The following is a 22,726-nucleotide window of genomic DNA, read 5'->3' as shown; positions in this document are numbered from 1 at the left end:
ATGTTGTTTGATTCTAATAGGGTCTTGGGCTAGGTTAGCCCATGGTGGACCTAATCTACTACCATTGGAGAATTACTTGGTTTTTCTTAATCTTACATGTACACGAAGACCTATTCCAAGGACTACATTTGCAACTTTAGAGGCAAGAAATTCCTCATCTTGGCTCTTGGATGTCATTCTCACGCAAAACAAGAAAAAATGCATGAATACAAGAAAGACGTCTGATCTAGTATGGGCCTTGTTCGTTTGGATGCAGGGAGCGGGCCACACGGCTGCAGAATTCAAGCCCAGGGAATGCTTTGCGATGCTCCAACGGTGGATTTCCCATAATCCCCTATAATTAATTACTTCATCACCTACCCTTCTAGAGCTCATATCACATGATTTCCATGCATGGTTGGTCGAGAGAATGCAGAAGTATGTAGATCTTCTAAAAAGATTTCAATACAATATTTGCGCAAGTATGTAGATCTTCTAAAAAGATTTCGATACAACATTTGCGCAACCTATCATCACTTGAAGTCTCATAAGTGATTGGGTCCTGTTTGGATGCCGAATTTGGACTATACGGTATTTAGGCTGTGTTTGGACAAGTTGGCTTTGAAAACCTTTATATTCATATAATCAAGATTTTTGGTTGATCTGACTCAAATCATAGTGATGCAGGGAAGGACATGCTGAGGTTGAGCACGTCTTCCGGATAAGTACTCTGAATCTACGGAGCTTCTCTAGACTCCTCATAACGATACCTTGAAGCCACGAGGTAAAGAAGAAGATAAAAAATAATTTCTAAAAATTCCAAAATAATTGATTGATTCTCAAAAACAAATTTACCTCTTAAATAGTGACATGAACCGTGGGAAGAAGTTTCACAATCAAACTACAACTAAAACCGTAAGAAGAAAATATTCACTGCTTGGTAATTTGCAGAAAAGTATATCAGCGCTACCTTTTTACTCCTGACCTTCTCACAAATAAAGTGGTAATGGACCTTTTTTTTTTTTTGGTTAGCTTGTTAGTACAACTCCCACTGTCAGTTGACACTTCACTGTTAGCCACCCTCACTAGGGATCGATACCAAGACCTCCGTGTTAATGGACCTCTACATGCTTTGTACAAGCATAAAACGTCACATTTTATGCCAGCTAACACCATCACTTTGTAATCAAATCAAGTTAGTCAACCTTTTTTTTATCCAACTTAATCTCAGAACCGAGATGCCCAACCTGAATCCAACACAAATTCCTCCATACTCGACCCTAAACCGACCTAACCTAGCACGACCTGACCCAAATACATGTGATCATTCCCAACCCAACCAGATTTTGCTCAAGTTGGGCCGAAGACCTTGACAACTTGAGCAAACCCCACCCGAACTAACAGAACCCAAGTTGCAGCCCTAGTTAGAATGACAAAACCAAAGTGCTCTCTTTAAAATTAATCAGCAGCCATGTGGAATCCATTCAATGGATGTTTCCATATGATGATTAGACCAATTTTATTTCTCCGCTTGATCTTAACTACATATTTTTCAAGTTATCAATCCGTTATCAATCCGAAGGTTAGAATCATCCAATCAGCATCATTTTTTCCACCATAAATTGCTCCCAACCATATGAATGAATGGACGGTCCAGGCCAATGATTGGACGTTATGGTAGCAATCCTTTTTGGAATCATATAAACATTTATCCCTGGAATTTCATTGAGTTCTTTGATAGTCTTTCAAAGTTTTTTCAAGTCCAGTTGACTGAATGGAATGAGTAGTGACCAGAGTAGTTTTTTTTAATTAAAAAAAAAAACCGAGTCTTGATCCAATCTAATCAACTTAGAGCCGGATAGATGACAAAACTGGGTTTTCTATGTTGTGAAGAAGCATTGATCTCTTACATATGAGACATCATCGTAGAGAAATGTTCACATAAATTACTGTCCACCTAGCAGATAACTCCCAACCTATCAAGTGCATGCAAGATCCACCCCCACCCATTAAGTTGGCTCAACATGAGGATCGCCCTGTGCAAGAATCAGGCCCATCGCCCATACTCGTATTTTGTTATTCGTTAGCAGCTAAATTATTTTCCATGGTATCACCCACCTTATGAGTGGATGGGGTTGATTTTTGCATAAGGTGATCCTCATGGTGGGGGCAACCTATTCAATGGGGTGGATGTCGCACGGATATGAAAGGTTGGAAGTTATCTGCTGGGTGGTCAGTATGTCACCTCCAACAGATTGGATGTGAGCATCTCCCATCATCATTAAAGCTGTATGCAAACCGAGTTAGCTCGATTAACTTGCTTGACTCGACTCAAAAAAGCTCCATTCAACTCAGTTCGAAATCGAGTTTGAGCCTAGTTGAGCTGATTTTTGGAGCTCGAAAAAATTTCGAGCCGAGTTCGAGTTTGTCCGAGCTCGAATCGACTCGGATCGAACCTCAACTCGGATCGAACTCAGATCGAACCAGTTTGGTGACTCGATTATTTTGATATTGATGTTGCTTACCAAGTGTTTGATGAAATGAATCAACGAAGTGTTGTTTCGGGTGCATAGATTCTTCGCGGGATCGGCTGGTGGTGAGGAAGGTATAGATATGAAACAAATCACTACCAAAAAAAGAAAAACATTACATGATAAAACTACCCTTGTATCTTGATTTTGATGCTGCCAACTGAGCGTTTGATGAAATACCTGTAAATTGCTGCTGTTGTTTTGCATAATATGAGAAATTGCAGGTGCACTCCATGTGTTTGAGAAAACGCCACACGGGCTCGAACTTGGCTCGAACTGGCCTGAGCTGCTGACCGAACCAAGCCAAGTCGAGTTGTGCCAAGCTCGACTCGTGTACAGCTCTAATCATCCCATGTATGGATCTCTTGGATATTAGGAATGATATAAATCTCAAAGGGTCTACCTTGGCACAGACAGCCGACATGTGCCGTGTATATGACATTGGAGCCGTCAAAACATTGGCGCCATCATAATGATCACCAAGTGCAAGAAGCAGGTGGATCAAACAATAGACAGTCAAGAGATTGACTCAATATATACAAGTGGAAGACCTGATGAGACGATCTTTAATGGGGAGCCTAATTTTTTCCAACCATGCTAAGCTGTGAGAAGAAAAACTAAAATCAAAAGCCTTGTGCTTCTCATTCTCCAATTCTCTCAAAACCATCAGCCAAAGACTAATGCTGTGTAAAGCTATGTCATGATTTTATTTTATTTTTAAAAAAAGGGACCATTTGATGTGGGCCCACTTTTCTCTTTGCATGGCTAGTCTGTAAAATTACAGTTGGCAGCTTAGTAATGAGCTTTAGCTATTTATAGTAGAATATTTAGAAAGCCCAGATGAAGTACCTGTGCGTCTCAGATGGTGACTTTTCAAGTGATCATCAACAGGAATCCACCACCATTTCATTGTTAGTGGAACCCACATTCACCACAAGGTTTTCCACATCCAATGCCTTAACATCCTCTTCTTTCTTCTCTACCGGAGCTTTCTCAACCTTCATTCTCTGCAAGGAAATCCAACAATAGTTTTTGAGATAGAAAAGAAAGCAGTAGCTTCCTGCAAATATATGGCCCAGGAATTATAAGGCCTACAATTCAGTGGCCCATCATGGAAGTGTGATGCCCCAAAAGTCTTCCAGCCTGAAAGATCCAAGCCATCCAATATTTAGACTTCTTTCATGACTTCTGCAGCTTTTCCTTCATTTTTTCCCCCTTAACCACACATTTGTAGGCCACTGATTGAAGACTTGGGATCTTCCACTCTTAGAAAGCTTTGGAGCATCCCTCATCCATGCTGAGGCCCATGAGATTGATGGTCTGGATCACCAAATTAAGGACCACCCTTTAAGACAAGAAGCATCATAGACCCCATTATACCTCTAATTGGCTGCTAGTTAAATCTAGAATATATATTTATATAAGGGGTAATCTAAAACAGTTGGCAAGAACAACAGAAGAAAAGTTCTCAAAGCTTCTAAAACCAAAAGGTTAGAAATTTTCTTCCGTAGGTTATTTTCATTCTTAGTACAAGTTACAAAAGGACCCCTCCATTCTACTCACTACCAAGAAAAAGGAAATTTTCAGTCATTTCCAAAGAAAAAACGCAAAGCATAACTTGTGTAGTTGCGGGGCGGGGTCCACTAATCAAGTGTTGGTGTGCAACTCAGGTAGGTGGAACCTCAAGAGGACCCAACGATAGTTGCACAAATCGTGAAGCAAAGCAGCAACAAATTCAGGTGCGAGAGCGGGGAAGCTTCTGTTTCAACATGTAAGAGAGACATGAGAGACGGATCCAAACCTTGATTTTTTATGGGGGTCACTGTGATATGTATGTGAGGTCCACTCCGTCCATTAGATGTGTAATCTCATTCTAGACCCGAAGCAAAAAAAAAAATCAGGCTGACTTGTGATTTAGGTGGGCCACCCCAATGGAACAATTAAGAGAGAAACGTCAACCCTTGATTTTTTATAGGGCCCACCATGATGAGTATGTAAAATCCACTCCAACCAATAGATGCCACAGCAATGTCTAGGCTTGGGTCCCAAAAAGCATGCCCATATGTGATTCAAGTGGACTACACCAAGGAAAAAAGTTTGGAGGCTGAGCTTTCCATATACACCATTTCCAACCATGGGGCCCATCTGAACCAGGCATGGGGCTGATTTCCGGGCCTTAGGTCTAACATATGGTGACACACTTGATGGATGGGTGGATTTTACATTAACACTAACCTGGGGCCCATCCAAGCCAAGCCGACCACTGGTTTTGTGCAAAGTGACGTGAATTCTCTGCCATGCACTTACTAGCATTAATTAGTTTTTAATTAGAGAACTAGTTGGATGTACAATTAGTTAAGTGTCAGCATCACATACACACGCACGCACGCACACGCACACAGACAAAGTTTATTCTAGCAATGGAACAAGGTTTCCGAAGACAAACGCATGTAAGAGTTTCCCAAGCCATACGCACATAAGGGATCCCATTAACACATCACACATGTGTAAAAGTGGCACATGCATGTGTGACCTAACACTATCCATCAAGCAGGCTTAACCATGAAAATGTTCTTAATTGACCCCAAATAACCAAAACCAGGATCTAAAGACCCGATGGGTACCAGGACCCAATCGGGTCCGGGTCATGTCTTCAAGAGCAAGGCCCAGACCTGACAAGACTGAAACGCAGTTAGCTTGGGTACAGGTACTATAGGACCCACCTAACCAACCCATTGACAGCCTTAGTTGTATGTAGTAGAGATATGGGGTCGGGTTCGGGTTGCCCACAGGCCTCAACCCAAGCCCAACCTTGTCTAGGGTCAAGTTGAGGATTTCAAGCCCAACCTCAACCCAACCCAATCTGACCCCATCTAAAGTCAAGTTGAGCCAGTCAGGTTCTGGTTGAGCCTAAACCAAGTTGAACACTAGTGGAGTATAGGTGACGAACAACCTAGATCCCACACACCTGCTTTATTGGCAAGTGTTTGGGACTAACACACAAGATCCTACTGGTGAATAGTTATAGCTAACAACTAAGAACTTCCAACCCTAACCTTTGCTTCTACCATCATCTCCTTTCTCATCCGTGCAAACATGTTAGTGTAGAGCTTGGCATCTCTCTTATTGCTTTCTGCCTGATGTTGTTTCAGTGTCTTTTGTATTGATTTCACCTCCCTGAAAGTTAAAACATATCATTTTACATAGGTGAAATTTAAAATGGCTAACAATAATATCAGATAAGTCCTCTACAATCGGATTCTGGAAGTGCAAAGGCAATTCATGGCAGACCCTGCAGAAAAGCAGCACATGTGCAAGATCCAGCCAAACAGCAGATGGGTTCAAAAGATCAGACTGGTCCATTCATCAGGTGGGACACATGTATCACGCATGATTAAATAAATTGGTGGTTGCAAAAAGGATGATCAACAGTCTAAATTCAAAATACACATGTGGCACACTTGATGAGTGGAACAGGCCTGAGTTTTGAGCAGGGCATCGCCAGTGTGACCCACCTGATAAGTGGCTCCAATTTTTATGTGCATGCCAAGGTGGCACGAGTGCCACAACACATCAAAATCACTCTAGAATTTTGTTATTGGATTGATATAATTCCAGCTCACCTGTTCTGTGGATCAACCTCAAGGGCTTTCTTGATATCCAATTCAGCCAAGTCCAAATCTGCAGTTTCTATATAAGATTGTGCTCGTCTATACAATGCTTTCACATTGTGCGACTCAACGTCTAACACCTGAAAATGCTCAACTGCTATAAGTTTATGAAGCAACAAGTAAGGTTGAGAATCCAACTCATACCACACATACAAACATCGCCCGTGACTGTGAGATGTGGGCCATTCATTAGGAGGGATCCATCATGCAGATGCCCGAGGCCAAAAATCACATTGGTAGGCTCATTAGTAGGCCTATGGCATATGCATGTACGCCATTGATCAATCTTCTTTTAACTGTCCGTTTTCTTCACACATATAGTCAACCTGATAAGAAGATCAGCGTGAAGTTTTGGCCGACGTACATAGATGGTGGGGCCCATCCTTCTGAACAGCAAGATGACACAAACTTGTGCCACATTGGCACCTACACCGGAACTAGGATTCTGTCTCGCACTTGTGAGTCTTCGTATATTTCTATTGATCTGATGTAATGCAAGTAGCATGCCTGTTTCTACCATACCTTCGAACATAGCTTGATCGCTCCCTGGAAATCATTTAGCTTAAGACTGCTAGCTGCATTATTCAGCCAGCAAGACACTCTTAAAGATTTGACTAGCTTTTGCTCACTATCCTCATAGTATCGATCCTCACTAACATAATCTGTAGCCTGAAAGTAGAGATATAAACACATAAGATCAAAGATCATAATTATAGGAGGTCAGTAGCACATCTTATTGCAGACTTAGACCAGCATATACGAGATCCAGACTGCTCATTTGGGCCAGTTCATGGTTGGGCCCCACCAATTGAGCATTTGGATCATGGCATCTTATGCGTAATAAGGTTTGTGATGGGTCATGTGTATTATCATTCCTCTATTAACCATAAACCAAGAGAACATTACTTCAGCCACCCATGATTGAACTACCTTGTCATATCTTTTAGCAGCTTGCTTATATTTTCCACTCTTAAATAGCCTGTTTCCTTCTTCTTTCTTCTTACCAGCTGCATCAATTCTTTCGTGATTGCTACCCATCTCAAACGGTTCCTTTTCCTGTAATAATAGCAGAAAGAAATGAATAACTGTGGGATGAGGTATGTTTGCACAAATCTATCCAAGCCAATCCAATTGCCACATCCAGCTCAAGGGCCCATTTGGACACCCCGGGTAATGTGGGGCAGGTGGGATGATTTCAGATGGGAGCCGTAATGCAACAGATGTTGATTTGAGCTGGAAAGGGACGAAAGGTGAAAACCTGTCCAGCGCAGTTTTGGATTTCCGAATCAACCCAAAAGCAACAATATCACCGTCCCCAAAATCAGGGTGGAAATCCTCAGAGTCCCTAGATCTTGTAGTTCTACAATTTGATCAGACTTGGATCATCACCTGAATAAAATCTACCATCTCGACTTGATAAATTAGAGTTGAATTTGCAGGAACAATTGCAAGATCCCGTTCAACTTTAATGTTTCCAAAACCATATTCTGGTTTAACTGTCAAAATAGACACCTCGCCCTTCTTCATTGTAGCCGCTGCTCGGTCTAACCCAGAAGTTACTTGTTCTGATAACAGAAACAAACTAACACCATTAGAAATGGAGAGTAATTAAATAGGAGGCACTGCTTCTATCTTAAGAGGTTTGCTAATCTCAAATGTGTGTATAAACCAAGACAATTGACTCACCGGCTCTAGCACATATGGTGAACATCAAATCTGTCTATCAGGTGGGCCATGCTGCATATGCCCTATGCTGGATAGCAGACTCTTCAAGACATCAGTGGGCCATTGTGTACATAACACATGGAAAGCAAAAATGAGATTTAGCAATCCACTTGGTTTGTAATGATGTGGCCCACCTGATGAGAGGCTGGACTTGTTTTTGGGGGGGTATTTAGACAGTAGCTATGGACAGATTGGATTTCATGTGTGTGCCACAAGGCACTGGTGCCCATGGTGTGCTGTAAAGGCCGTTATGAAAAGGTAACAGTGGCAACCGTTACGCGTTATGGGGTTGTAACGACCGTAATAACCATTATGGAAAAAAAAAAAAACCAGTAATTACCATTAATGGCACATTACATCCCCTATAAAGGTCATAACAACCCCGTAATTGTCTGTTATGGGGCAGATATAGGTTTTCCATACTTTTTAATCAACATTACGAGGCAAATACAAGTTTTTCAGGATTTTTTTCAAAAAAAAAAAAAAGAGAGAGACCGTAATGGCCGTTATGGGGGCCGTAACAGCCGTTATGACCTGTATTGTAAAGGTAACGGTGGTGGCCGTTACGGCCACTGTTACCATTACAGAACACCTTGCTGGTGCCGGCATGTGCATTATCTGGGCAATACATGCATCTGGGATTGGCAGAGATTCCTATATCAATATATTATGAAACTTTGGTTGATCAGAGTTCAAAGAAAATACACAACGGAAAATAAAATGGAATAGAGCTCACCTTCATCTACAACAAATTCAAAGGGCCCATCTCCATTGAAACCTTTTTTTTCAAATATAGTGCCGTCTTCTAGCATAGCAGTATACCTAACTGCAAAAAGATTTGTATTCAAGGAATCAGACATCAATAAATGTGTCCCAGTTCATAACTTTTAAGACACGTTAGTTCAAGCCTACCAGTGTGTGTGTGAGAGATAGGGCATTTGTCAGTTGGGAGCCACCAATTATGTGGCATGATCTGAAAATAAGGTTGGTCAATGTATAGTTGCATGTAGGGCTGTCAATGGAATGCATCCCCAAAAGCCCTCCACCCGACCTCCCACTCAACAACCCATGGGCCTTCTACCTCCATGAGGCAATTCTCCCTCAGGCTTTTTCCCATTGTAAAATATTCCCCACTGCCCCTCCCCTAGGAGTCTGGGCAGTGTCTCATTCCTTTGTTTGCTTTACCCAACTCCTCCCCTTTTTTATCACAAGACGGAAAACCCCGACCCAATGTTAATTAGTTTTGAATGAAGAATGAAGAATACCTTGCCTCTTTTTTCTTCCCTAAAATCTTTGGATTTTGAAGTTGGTAAAGACCTGATTTGAATTCGATCTGATTAAATCAGATTCAGATCAATAACCGGATCTATTTGATCAAATTCGGGTCATGAAAACAGGATCCGTCTATAATTGGATCAGATTTGGATCTACCCGTATTCAATTCAATAAAGATCTGACCCGACATATCTCTAATATAGATAATATCATGATGATTTTACCCATGCAAATTGCAAAGGGAATTGAAAATTAGTGAGGGTAGATTTATATATAAAAAAAGGAACAAAAATGCATTAACAATGTATTTGAATTTAATTCGGATTGGATTCAGATTTGCGAATCTTTAACAAAATCAAATTTGGATAGGGTTTTTCAAGATCAATTGGATATCGGATTGGATTTGGATCTTGTTATTCTTAATCAGATCGGATTCAGATATACACAGACCCGCTCCAAATCCAATCCATTCACAGCCCTAGTTACATGAGAAGAGAACAGGCAACAGGTTCTGGTGTGGGAGTGTGGAAGCATTTATTTCAAAATGTTAGCAATATAACAGCTAGGAAGCGGGAGCAAAGGCACTATTCAAAGCAGGAGTGACACCTGGTTAGAAGGATCGTGCAACTAAGGTCCAGCTGTCAGATGGCCATTTGTGCAAAATAAGTAGATGGTTAAAACCAATTGAAAAAAGGTACACATGTGACACGACATATACGTGGCCCACCTGATGACACCGACCATACACACACACAGTGGAGCCCTGTCCTGGATCTCTCACACACCCATATTGCCACGTGATAAAAGTAGGATTCCCGCAGGCAATTTTCGCGGGGCTATTTTTATAATATTGAGAAGGCTACATGCAGTAAAATAGATATTAGAGTGGCATGCAGCGATTCAAAACCTAGACCAGACCCGATGGTCAGGCCAGTTTGGACAGAACCAGCCACAACAGGCTGGATCATCAAAAATCAGGATCCACTGGTGGCCTAGTGTTTCTCATGATAAAATGTATCATTGCTCAGCAGATAGCAAAACCTACAACCTCCTAAAAATCAGATGTCCTATCTATCATGCCAAGCCCTTTTGTTTGCTCATCTCCGCTATTTCTCTTTCTTTATTCAGTAATACCCTTATGTGTTTGGTGGCACCAAATATCATGAATTTTGAAATTTCATGATATTTGGTGCAACCTAATGCACCCCAAAGTAGATGTCCCAGGTCAAACAGGTTGGACCATTTGGACCAGCAGTTGAACTGAACCACCCACAAAATGAGTTTAGGTCGAGTCTGGGTTTAGTGAATTGGTTCCATGTGAAATCAAATCTCAAGCATCAAAATGAGAAGTGCCAGGAGCACGTTTCAACCTCATTGCAAGGAATACTAACATCCATACCATGAATAACAGCTCCTTCATTTGGACTACGTATGCCTTCACCCTCCTTCAGAATCTTCTTCAAGACACTCAAATCTCCATTAACATCAATGACAGGCTTGAAGGATACCAATTCAAGATCAATATCTAATGTGGCATTTGAAGGAATTGAGGGAAATCCATCATTAGCATCTCTCCCATGCTCCCCTAAGGCATCTGCAGGCAACTACGGCTATACAATGAGTGTAGCACTTGTGGTGGAGAGCACTTGTGACAAACGAATATAATAAATAAATGAATGCAGGTACTGTAAAACCAGTTTCAGAGAAGGATGAAAAGATGTCAATTTAAACTCTTGAGATAGAAGCATGCTGGAATTGCAGTAACTCAGAGCTAGTCAATGGGTTCATATGAGAACTCCATGCCACTTAATGAAAAATTCACACTTGAAGAGTAGTTTGACACAAGATATCTGAGTGACATTCTGCAGTATATAAAAAATTATACCTTCTATAATAAATCCACAACTTTCAATTTAAAATAAATAAATAAATAAATAAAAATAAAAATTCCTCAACTTCTCATGGAAATCTAGTGATGAGGAATTGCCAGCTGTCGTTGCATCAAGCCACTGAAGGACCTATTCTGTACAAGTTGGACCCATCGTTCCGCGACCCAAACCGTTAATCTGATGGGGCTCATCATGGATGGGATGCTCCAAAAATCACCCAGATTTGGAAGATCATAGCCTTGACCATCGCCTTTTAACTGGATTGTTTCCGTTGCTTTATCCGTGTGGTCCATTTGTAGGTCACTGACCAAAGTGTTAGGATCTCACAATCCAGAAAGTCATTGGGCGACCCCATCTGCATTGTGCCGGTAGCTGTCCATTTATAGCATTCGTGGTCTGAATCAGTGAATGGTTCCTGCTTCTATGGGTGCAGTGGGACACTTCCACATCCTGATGCATTAGCACCCAAAAATTGCCTCTTATGAAAGAACTAGACATCCTGACAGGAACCAAAGCTTGTATGTACAAGCACCGTCCTTTGATGTAAATATATTTGGCAAAGGTCTAAATTCAAATCGGTTGGACTATAAGTTACGGTCCAACAAGTGGGTCACTTCCAACTCATTTGTATACAACATCTAGCCCATACAATCACGCAGGTCTAAATTCCAACCGGTTGGACTATAAGTTATGGTCCAACCAGCAGATAACTTCCAACTCATGTGTATATGACATCTAACCCATCCAATAGGTTTTCACCATCATGAGGATCATCTTTTTGGAAAACACAGCAACAGCCACTCATTGGGTGGACCTGCTATATATTCAGTGGCTGGACTTTTTTTAATGGTGTGGCCCACTTGATGAGTAGATAGGGATAGCTTTTTCACTAGGAGATCTTCATGGTGAGGCCAAACTATTGAAAGTGTTGGATGTCACATGCATTTAATAGCTTGGAAGTTATCATCTGGGTGGACTAACTTGTTCCAACTGGTTAGACTTAAGAGGGGTGTGTGTGTGCGCGCGCGCATGCATGTGTGTATACATACATGCGTGCGTGCGCGTATATGTGCGTACACACATACATATAGGTTTGTGCGTGTAGATACATATATACATATATATGTGTGTAGTATATTTGTTTGTGACTAAAAGAACATTTATGGGAAACTGTGCCAAGGACAGATACAGGGCGAGTCGTGCTAGGTTCAATCCCCGGGCAAAATCGCACTCAGAAGCTGCTACTTAAATCCATGCTTCAAAGAGAACAGTCGCCGTCAGCATGAATTGCATCATATCCAGTATAAAAACATATGTGAAACATACCTGAGGCTCCTGGTGTCATGGTACCTATATCAGGACAACCGTTGGGGCCCAATGAAACAAGTGATGCATGTGGCTGCAAGAACTTGATGAAGTTCCTCAACTCAAGTGAATAGGCATGACCAGGGTAGTGCAAATAATGACATGTATAGCACAACAAAGTCTGCCATGTCAACAATTAATGATCATGCTCATATGTAACAGAACTACTTTGAGTGAATGAATTTCTCTCCCATTTAATCATGGTGAGGAGATGTCTACATATACATAACATATGAAAGTATACAAAAGGATAGAGAAACGGTCCCAGTTACAACAATCCAAGATATACGGTTATGGCAGCTAGGATATACAGTTACAGCAGCTCATTTGGTTACAAACAGATAAGGATGATGACAGCTGTGGGTATCATTTAATACTCCCCTGCAAGCAGACCGACTTATCAATGATGGTGCGCTTGTCCCGTAACATTCAAAATCCATTAATGCTAAGTCATTGGGTGACTATGGCAGCCACTTGATCCTGTCTTGAGACATAACGAACATCTATTTCCTTTCTTGCAACTCCTTCCCTTATAAAATGGTAGTAAATCTCAACACATTTGCTGAGGCCATGAAAAACCAGATTCAATCATATAGGTGGCACTCAAGTTATCACACCACAGAATTGGTAGATCTTGAAGAAAAACACCAAGTTTCCGAAAAAGAGATTTGAGTCCATGCAATCTCAGCATCAGTGTTTGTGAATCATGCTACTCACCCTCATCATGTTTCCAATCCACCCGATCTCAATCGGTATCCAGATTCTGGAGCTACACACCATGTCACTGCTGATCTGAATAATCTTCTTCCACAGATATCAAGGTCCGGATCAAATTCTTGTAGGAAATGGTGCAAGTCTGCAAATTCAAAACATTGGCACCTCCTTTCTGAATACCTCATCATCCTCATTTAAATTGGCTACTGTTCTTCATAGTTGACATGAAGAAACAAGTAAAAATATAGAAAAAAAAAAAAACAAAAACAAATTGAAAACAAATTTTGAAATGAAGCCTTTATGGCCGTATCAGCCTGTATCGACCCCATATCAGCAACAATACAACCTGCATCAGCCAATACGAGCTGTATATAGCCGATACAGCCCTTTTTCTTTTCTTTCGTTTCTATTTTCTTTTTCTTTTCTTTTTTCCTGAAACAGAACAATTCACCCCATATCACATGACCATACCAATACAGGACTGAAACAGGACCGAATCTGACTGATATGGGCAAATAATTCCGTTTTCAGTCCCTAGTGATGCACACTTCGAAACTGCTACTTAAACCCATGCTCACAAGTCACAATGTTGTATTTGAGTACCACTCTAAAGTTCAGGTGCCTATTGAGCAAAGATTTCCTTCAAAGAGACTAAAACCTCCCAACAAAAAGTAACTAAACTAGTTGACCATGGAATATCTTCAGTGAAGGTGGCAATCATTCAACTGAGGTTAGGTTGGCCTACTTCAAGCCACCAAAAATTGTTATGACTGAGGGTTGTATGTTTCTCTGGATTGGAAGGAACAGGAATGAGTTGGCTTCACATCACCATCCACATAACTAAAAGGATGAATATTGCAGCCATAAGTGATTATCGAACCATTCAACTTAATAGAGATGAGTTTATAATTGGTGAGAAAGGGATGTAAAGATAGATGTGGTAGTATCTATAGAAGGAAAGATTGGTAGAAGTGTGAATTGGTGAGACTTGAAATACAATAGACAAAGACAGACACAGACACACAGATAGAGTCAAGCTTTCATGGATTGATGTCTTAGGGCCAAGATTAGTTCACGGTCCTGTTAGTTGGGCTTAGGTTAAATTTTTCATCATCGTCACCATCTAAGCCTTATCCTAATTAATTGGGATCGGCTACATGAATCCCATTTGGCCAATCCACTTTATCAAGGGCCATAACTTCAATTAGACCATAGGTCATCAAGTCTTTTCTTACCACCTCCAGTCACATCTTTTTGGGCCTTTCCCTTGCCCTTTTAGAGCCTTTTCAAAATCCAACAAGTCCTTGATATTTCAATCAATTAAGTCAAGGAATCAACTAGATGGACCCGAGCCTGACCGTGTGACCCAGCCTGGCCCGTGCACAACTTAATGTCACATTTTGAACAAATAGGGCCTAGTCTGAGCCATGACCAAAGGTAGGTCCCATCTTCAACCAAGCTGGAGTGCTACTCAAGCTTGCCAATATTCATATGCTAGGCTTAGGACCTGTAGGCCTATGCATGCGTGGGCCGATGTGTGGCCTTGTTAGGCTAGTGAGCTATAGGCCTTTAGTTCTTGGCTTTTTTAGGCTTTGGTAATTTATTTCTTATTTCCTTATTGGCCCTATCCTCTCTTTAGTCTCTTTTGTCTTAAGGGCATACATGTAATTGTACCACTTATTATAAATAAGGGTTAGATATCTAACCCTAAGCACTCTTTTCTTCTCTAACATGGTATCAGAGCAAGAAAAGCTCTCTTCTTCATCTCTCTTTCCTCTTCTCTTCTCTTTCTCATTTTCTTGTAGGTGCTATACCGCCTACTATAGTACTGTGCTATAGATTTTTGGAGGTTTAGTTTGAGAGTCAATGCGGTCAGGTTTGGGCATTCATTCGATTTTTTTAGGATATTCGCACTTCTTGTTATTGCTGGTTATAACATTGACTTGATATTCTCCTAATTGTTTGAGATTGTTAATGGCTTCATCATCCACAACTGAGATTGTAGACCCCATCAACTTCAAAATGGAGCGGTTAGTTCTTCATTCTAAGAACCCTGGCTTGAAAATTACAACACATAAATTGAAGTCTAGCAATTATCTTCTGTGGTCTAAAACATTTGAAATGTTTGTTCGAGGCAAACAAAACCTAGTATATATAGATGATAGTATATCAAAATCCCTAGAACCGGTCCCTCGTATGCTGATTGGAAATAAAACAATTTGTTGGTTACATCCTGGCTCTTAAACTCTATAAAACCATAAGTTAGTGAGGTCTCTTTTTGCTATCCACTACATGGGAGATTTGGTTGACGGCCTATGAATTATATGATGATTAGAACAATATAGCCCGCATTTATAATATCTTCCAAGAGATTATACATTTGCAACAGTGATAGAGATTTGTCTGATTATTATACCAAGATGCATGGTTTGTGGTAGAAATTATCTTTTCTAGATGATCTTCACTTTGTGTGTTCTACAGATGCAAAGGCATATAAAGGAGAAGAAACAGATCTTTAAGTTATTGGCAGGTCTTAATACTAAATTCAAACCTGTTTGCACTCAGATTCTTAGATCACCCTCTTTACCATCACTTAACAATGTGTATGCCTTAATATTACGTGATGAAAAGCATCGAACAGCTATGGGATCACTTGTGGTTGAGATATCAGATTTAGTGATAGGATTTAGATACTTTGATAATACCGTTGTTGCCCATGGACGAGGTATAGGAAGAGGTGGTCATGATGGTGGTAGAGGTCGTGGACGTGGTCCTAGTCATAATTGTAGAATGGATCCACTATGTACTAATTATGGCAAACACTAACACACTGTTAACTATTGTTGAGTTCTTCATATTCATCTTCTAGGTCAAGGGGACAATTTTGCTGCCTCTAATAGTAAAGATTCTCAAACTATTGTCAGGGACACGATATCTTACACAACTTCACCTGTGGTTCCATCAAATGGTGATATGGTTCATCTCTCAAAAACTGAGTATAATGCATTGTTAAGAAATGTTACTTAGAATAAGGCTTCATCATCCACTTCTTTGGCTAAAACAGGTCATCCATCCACTGCTCTTCACACTACTTATGCGTTAAGCCCTTGGGTAATGGATTCATGGGCTACTGATCAAATGACATGTACACCTGGTTCTTTTTCTTCATTGACTCCTAATCCACATTTAGGTTATGTGAAATTAGCAAATGGTACCCTAACAGCTATTGGAGGAAACGGTATTGTTTATGTTTCTCTGTCATTTTCATTGTCCTTTGTCTTATTGGTTTCCAATATTTTGTCTAATTTGTTATTGGTTAATAAGGTTACGAAGGATCTGAATTGCAATTTGATCTTTTACCATGATTAGTGTCTTTCACGATTTGAGTACGAAGAAGTTTCTTGGTGGTAGACATGAGAATGATGGATTATTATAAAAAAAAAAAAAAAAAAAAAAAAAACTTCAAAAGCAAATAGATATAGGGGCACGATCACATAGCACCAGTACCACCACTAATAGTGGTGTTACCGAGCTATTACGGAGCCAGCATGGTGAGCACATGACATTCAACCCGTCCAAAAGATGCACCCCATCATGATGGGCAGACACCCCAAATATCAGGACGATCCAACCATGAGGTGGGCACACCATAAAAAATGATGTAAAACTTCCAAGAAAACCTCCAAATTCAATTACTAGGGCCCACTTGATGATTGGACTGGCCTGCTCTTTGGGGTATACCATCATCATGGTGAGGCACAGCTGTTGGAACGGTTGGATATCATGCACACACAAAGTTGGCCCCACCACTCAAATTTGGTGGTTTTCGGGTGGTGGTACATTGTTTACTGCGGTAAAGCCCATCTAATTTCAGTGTTGGCCTGACTTTTGTGTTGGGCGCACATCATCTACGGTCACACATGTTGGATGGGTTGGATGTCATGCACACTCCACAATATCTAGATACCCGAACCATTTAAGCTCTCCCCATAGATATGTGGCAGCTTCAAAGACATAAGTAGATATATATAGTATCTTAACCATCTTCAAATAGAAAACATAAAACTCATCAATAAAATATCTAGGATGGAATGCAATTTCTCAAGAAATGCAAAAACTTTGCATCCAAATTGTTGTAGTTAGTAACCTAAAAGTGGGAGTAATGCGATTTACTAAAAACAAGCAATGGGCAGTTCGACAGCTGAATATCTTTAAAAGAAAAATGACTTAATTACATTAAGGGTCTATTTATTTCACCAGTTGTCACAGTAATATAAAGGGAATGGGCAATGATTACAAATCACTTTATCTGTCTCTTAACAATGGTTGCATTTGACTATTGATTACCATGTTTGGTTTATCTACAGTAAAAATGAAATGATGACATTTTTACATTACTTCAATATCAAATCATCATCAAAATAAATTGATGTTGTTGTTTGGATTGGAGATTTTCATAGTGATACCATGAAAAAGTGCAGTGATAACACATTCTTTTACTTATCTCCTAAATATATCTACATTTGACTAATGCTTCCAGTGTTTGGTTTGGCAGTGGTAAAATCATAATGATGATACATTTCCTTTGCATTACCGGGGCAATTGGTGAAACAAGTAGACCCTCAAAATCAAAACCAGCAGCACATTAGGTCAGTGATTATAGTAACAAGACATACATTGAGATTGAACTATTAAAATGACCTTCTCTCCCCGTCTCATCGTCTTAACAACCCTTGGCAATGCCAGACAGAAATGACCTGCACAAAACAAGAATCGTTCTTGTGAAATCAAAATAATGTATGCAAGATGTGATTTAAATATCAGTGAGAGATATTTCACGGTTTCATATCAATGAGATTTAAAATGCATAGTTTGAATATGAATGAGAATGGACTTCATAGTTCAAATATCTATGAGATTACAGTTCAAGGCACGTTACCATCTTTGATATAAAACTCAAGTCCTTCTTCAGGTGTTTTAGCAACAACCGACCCATCAGCCAGCTTCACTTCATATTTCACTGAATGAACAACAACAAGATCACTCAATCCAAAAGAATTTTCCATAGAAAAAAGCAAAACAAACTACAGTCAATAATAACCAATTTCACCAAAATCAATGCACTATGTTCAATTCAACTGAATTCAGATAAACTTGAAATGCAAAACCGTTGTTTAAAATACCTGTGAGTTGTTTAAAATACCTGTGACTTCATCTAAATCACCCGGCTGCTCATCTCTCTCCCCTTTTGACAGAATCTTCTTGATAATCCCGCCATCCTTGCACACATCCACCACCCGAATCCAAGAAATAAGTTCAACCTCAAATTGGAGAACTGAGTCAGGCGGAACGCCATTCACACCGGTACTTCCATAACCCAACTCGGGAGGTATAGTGAATAATGCACACTCCCCCCTTTTCATAGTAACTATCCCATGATCCAATCCAGTAACAATTTCACCTGATAAACCCAACAACACAAAAATAACAAATGAAAACAAGAACAAACTAACACAGAAGGGCGTGTTTGGATAACTGAAGTCATGCAGAAATGGAAGTTGTGTTCCACTGACAAGACAGTTGAGCTGTTTGGATGTGAATTCCACACAATTATCATTACTCTAATGACTAATCTATGATCATAATTCTCTGGCACAAGAAATAAGGTGACCATTGTCTAATGAATTTGATGATTCCACTTGTTATCCAAACAGGCACCCCATTTTCAGCATCCTATTTTCTACAATGACCATGGAAATTATCATTGGGTACGGAATCCAAATGGTGAATCCACATATCCAAACAAACACATGAGAGTAAACATCAAAGCTGCATTTGGATGCACAGGTGAATTGAACTACAATCATACAGTTTAAATCAACAGTGCATCCATTTCAAGCTCAATTCAACAAGTGCATCCAAACAAACCCGTAGAGTAACAAATCCTGAAAAAATCGCCAAAAGGAAAATTAAAAAAGTTCAAGAACATAAGTGAAATCTCACCTTGCCCAAGCTTAAAAGTGAAAGGCTCCCTGTCTCGACTCGAATCACACTTGCTTCCATCAGGTAAAGTGCCCACAGAATGAACTGCATTCACATCGAATTTTCAATACAAGAAAAAAAAAAAAAATTCAGAAAACCCAAAATTTACCAGAAAGAAGAGAGAAACATGGAATTGAATTTCTTGGGTCGTCTTAGATTTGCTTATTTAATCCATAATCCTTTCAAGGAGTGAGACATGTAGCAGGACCACTTTAAATTACCGTACACACAGGCCTCCACCATACATGTGACCGACACTTGCCGATCAATAACCATTCATCCAATGGGCCCCACACCTATGGTGGTGCAAAATCAACATCCATTAGGCAATTAATTGGAACCCACCACATGATGCAAATAGAAGGTTAAAACTAAATGCCAAAAAATAAAAAATAAAAAAAATGCAACATTTCACAGTAAGATGGTTAGAATCACCCAACCATCAGGATACTAGCACACTGGCTCATCTGCAACAAGGTCTAGCAGATGAACAAATCTGATCACTAAAATTGCCCAATTGAGCCCTCTGCCATCCTTGGGTCCCACACTTGCTGATGAAAAACCAACCGGTGGCACCGCATTGATGTATCATAGTGAAGAAAAAATAAAAATAATTGACTGGTCCATCTGGCATGCTGCACCATGTCGTCAAAACGACGGCTAAAACTAAAATTAGAAGCAGCATTCAATCAACTGGATGATTAGGAACTAGGATTCTCCAATCAGTGCCATTTCCTCACACTAGGCAGTCCAAGATGGGGCTCACCAAATAACCAGTTCCAATCGCTTCTGTCATTCCCACGCGCAGCAGAAGCCAAAATGGACAACAATTACGGTCCATGTCCGGCACACTACTAACCAGAATCTCCATTTCCCAACACAAAACAAAAACCCCCAGGAAACCGAAAATCAGGCAGAAAAAGCAGGAAGAGAAACATGGAATTGGATTTCTGGGCAGTATTCGGTTCTTGGATACTGACCGGTAACTTCGTCACCAAGCTCGGGAGTCTCCCAGCCAAGGCCGGTCTTGAGGAGCTTCTTCTTGAGTCCTGGGCAGCTGAGGATCTCCCTCTCTTCTCCTATTTTCAAAGGGGGAGCTGACTCAATCTCCTCTCCTGCTTCTTCTTCCACCTCGTCTGAGTCTACAATCTCTGAGACGTTGGTGCGTCTGGCTTCCATTGTTGAAATCTTCATTTTTCTCAATCTCAATCCCCGAGCAGAAAAGCTTTTTTTTTTTTTTTTTTTCTGGGATGTTCGCAGATGGGAATTTGGATATTTGAATTGAATAGCCTTTTAGAGAGAGAGAGAGAGAGAGAGAGGTGTTTTGGTTTTTAAGAGCGACGGCAAGTATTAAATTCCGGTCACTATACACGTGGCATACATGAACGCCAATCCAGGCCGTCGAATATTTGGGGCCATGATCAATGTTGATGAAAAATCCGGTTCACCTTCGCAGAGCTCGGAGCACCTGCACAGCAGGAGAACAGAGGAAACACTGGCCATAGGCGGGTACCCTCTGATGCCAAAGTTATGCCTGGAACACGGTCTAATCGTGTAAAGGTGTTCCGGGTTAGAGATTATGCGTACCTCCTCGAGTAGATGGTTACTTATTTATAGTGCCGATGAAACGTGAAAGGCCCTGAATTTAGGGATGATCTCAACCATTAGGTGAGAAATGCGTGAGCGGTGATGTTGTCAGTTACTCTATAATTATGTGTAAGGTAGTTATTCTCGTCATGTGTTACTAGAGTGGATTTAGCTTCGCTAGTTGGCTGAGGATTATCCGAGCCGAGCTTACCTCAACCGGGCTTCGTTGAGCTACCGAGGATGACCCAATCCAAGCTTATACACACCGAGCTTCGTCAATTGACTGAGGACAGCACAAACTGACTTGGTCAGGATGAGACTAGGAGGTGGGGCTGTTCACAAGTCGAACTAGCTTGAAAAACTTGCTCGACTTGGCTCAAGTCAGCTCAGATGAACTTAACTTGAATGGTCGATTCGGGCCGAGTCAAGCTAATTTTTTGAAACTCGAGTTTAGTTCGAGCCGAGTTTGACCATAGGGCATTTCAACTCGGCTCGGCTCGAGTAATATATTTTAATTATATATATATATATATATATATATATATATATATATATATATATATATAACTTTAAAAAAAAAAAAAAAAACCCTTACCCGACCCATTCTCTCTCTCCCTCTCTTTCTTTCCCTTACTCTTATCCTAACCCTACCTAGCAGCCCACACACAGCAGCCCGCATGCCGCACGGCCGCACCTAGCAGCCCGTCGGTCGTCGTCTCTACCCCTCTCTATCTCTCTCTTTCTCTCATTCTCCTAAAGTCCTGATCTCTCCGAGCCAACTTGCACGGCCACGCCCAATCCCAACTCGGCGACTTTGAGCAGCCCACACGGCCACACCCAGCAACCCACCCAGCCCATTCAGCCACCACAAAACACAAAGATAGGTAATTTTGATTAATATTTATTTATTTATTTATATTAATATAATGAATATATGATTGTAGATTTGTTTTTTTAATATGATTAATTGGGTCGGGTTGGGCGATGATGGTCGATGGGTTGGGTCGGGTTGGGCAGCAGCAGCAATAGGTTGAGTCGGGTTGGGGTTTGGTCATTTGGGTTGGGTTAGGCAATGGGTTTAGGTCGGGTTAAGCGATGGGTTTAACATATGAACAAGCTCAAGCTTGATTCGAGGTAAACTTGACTCGACTCGAACCACTAGCTCGACTCGAACTCGACTCGACAACTTTGGCAAACAAGCCAAGCTTTAATGTTGAGTTTGAGCTCAAACTCTACTACAGCATGGATGAGTCGAGTCGAGCTTGGCCCACCTCGACTCAACTCGGCTCGATGTACAGCCCTACTAGCAGGGACTTCAGTTCGGGTGCAGTTCTTTGTCTGGCCTGCTTGTTTTAAGCGGCTTCTTAATTTTGATGAGCCACTTGGCCTTTGATGGGTGATTCCAAGCAGGAGCTCGGTGTTACATATTACTCGGAACTGTTCTCGAGGGGTTGTGCAAGTGCTATGGTTCTTAGCTCTTATAATTATCAAATTTTGTAATGCCTCTCTTGAAATCTGTGTCTTGTGTAGCTCATCTACGTAATGAAGTTATGCATCTCTCAAGAACAAGGGTCTTTTGTTCAAGAACTTCAAAGGTAAGTGTACTAGTTCATGTTTATGTACAACATCAATTGTGAATTCAAGCTTTCAAGATTCAAGAGTTCAAGATTTCCAAAACTTCGTACAAGTCAAGACAATGTTCATAGACTTTGGTACTCAAGTTCAAGCTTCAATGTTAGTCGATTTCAAGCTTCAAAAGTCTCAAGTTCAAGCTTCATCCCATGACAAGATCTCAAGCTTCGCGAACTTCATATAATGACTATCAACTGAAGAAAAAGAAGACTCAGTGTTCATACATCACTAACAAGGTATAAATGACCCTAAATTGACCTTAGGGTAGGTCATTTTGAATACATAATTCAATTGACTCATTTTATAAGTGAATAGA

The 22,726-nt window shown here is 40.6% G+C and overlaps 1 protein-coding gene across 11 annotated transcripts; it reads right to left on the bottom strand.

The window, feature by feature from the left end:
• Nucleotides 1-624: 624 nt before the first annotated feature.
• On the bottom strand, nucleotides 625-20,730 carry LOC131218885 (70 kDa peptidyl-prolyl isomerase-like). Of its 11 annotated transcripts, none has more exons than XM_058213749.1 (14): nucleotides 20,172-20,730; nucleotides 19,153-19,236; nucleotides 18,353-18,610; nucleotides 18,089-18,169; nucleotides 17,826-17,906; nucleotides 10,581-10,775; nucleotides 8,643-8,732; nucleotides 7,571-7,746; nucleotides 7,112-7,237; nucleotides 6,704-6,850; nucleotides 6,134-6,261; nucleotides 5,567-5,687; nucleotides 3,360-3,517; nucleotides 625-749 (listed from the first exon to the last, which is right to left on the bottom strand). In XM_058213749.1, the coding sequence occupies exons 1-13, from the start codon at nucleotides 20,383-20,385 to the stop codon at nucleotides 3,395-3,397; spliced, it is 1,824 nt and encodes a 607-aa protein (XP_058069732.1). In that variant the 5' UTR covers nucleotides 20,386-20,730; the 3' UTR covers nucleotides 625-749; nucleotides 3,360-3,394. The 11 variants fall into 11 exon arrangements, 10 of the variants coding, with proteins under 10 accessions (XP_058069732.1, XP_058069733.1, XP_058069731.1 ...); XM_058213750.1 differs by lacking the exon at nucleotides 625-749 and adding an exon at nucleotides 1,799-3,112; XM_058213748.1 differs by lacking the exon at nucleotides 625-749 and having other exon boundaries at nucleotides 3,192-3,517.
• Between the last annotated feature and the right edge of the window lie 1,996 nt (nucleotides 20,731-22,726).

Source organism: Magnolia sinica, chromosome 11 (genome assembly GCF_029962835.1).
Source record: "Magnolia sinica isolate HGM2019 chromosome 11, MsV1, whole genome shotgun sequence".
Classification (NCBI taxonomy): Eukaryota; Viridiplantae; Streptophyta; class Magnoliopsida; order Magnoliales; family Magnoliaceae; genus Magnolia; species Magnolia sinica.
Note: the sequence above shows the minus strand (reverse complement) of the source record. Positions and strands in the feature narration are given on the sequence as shown.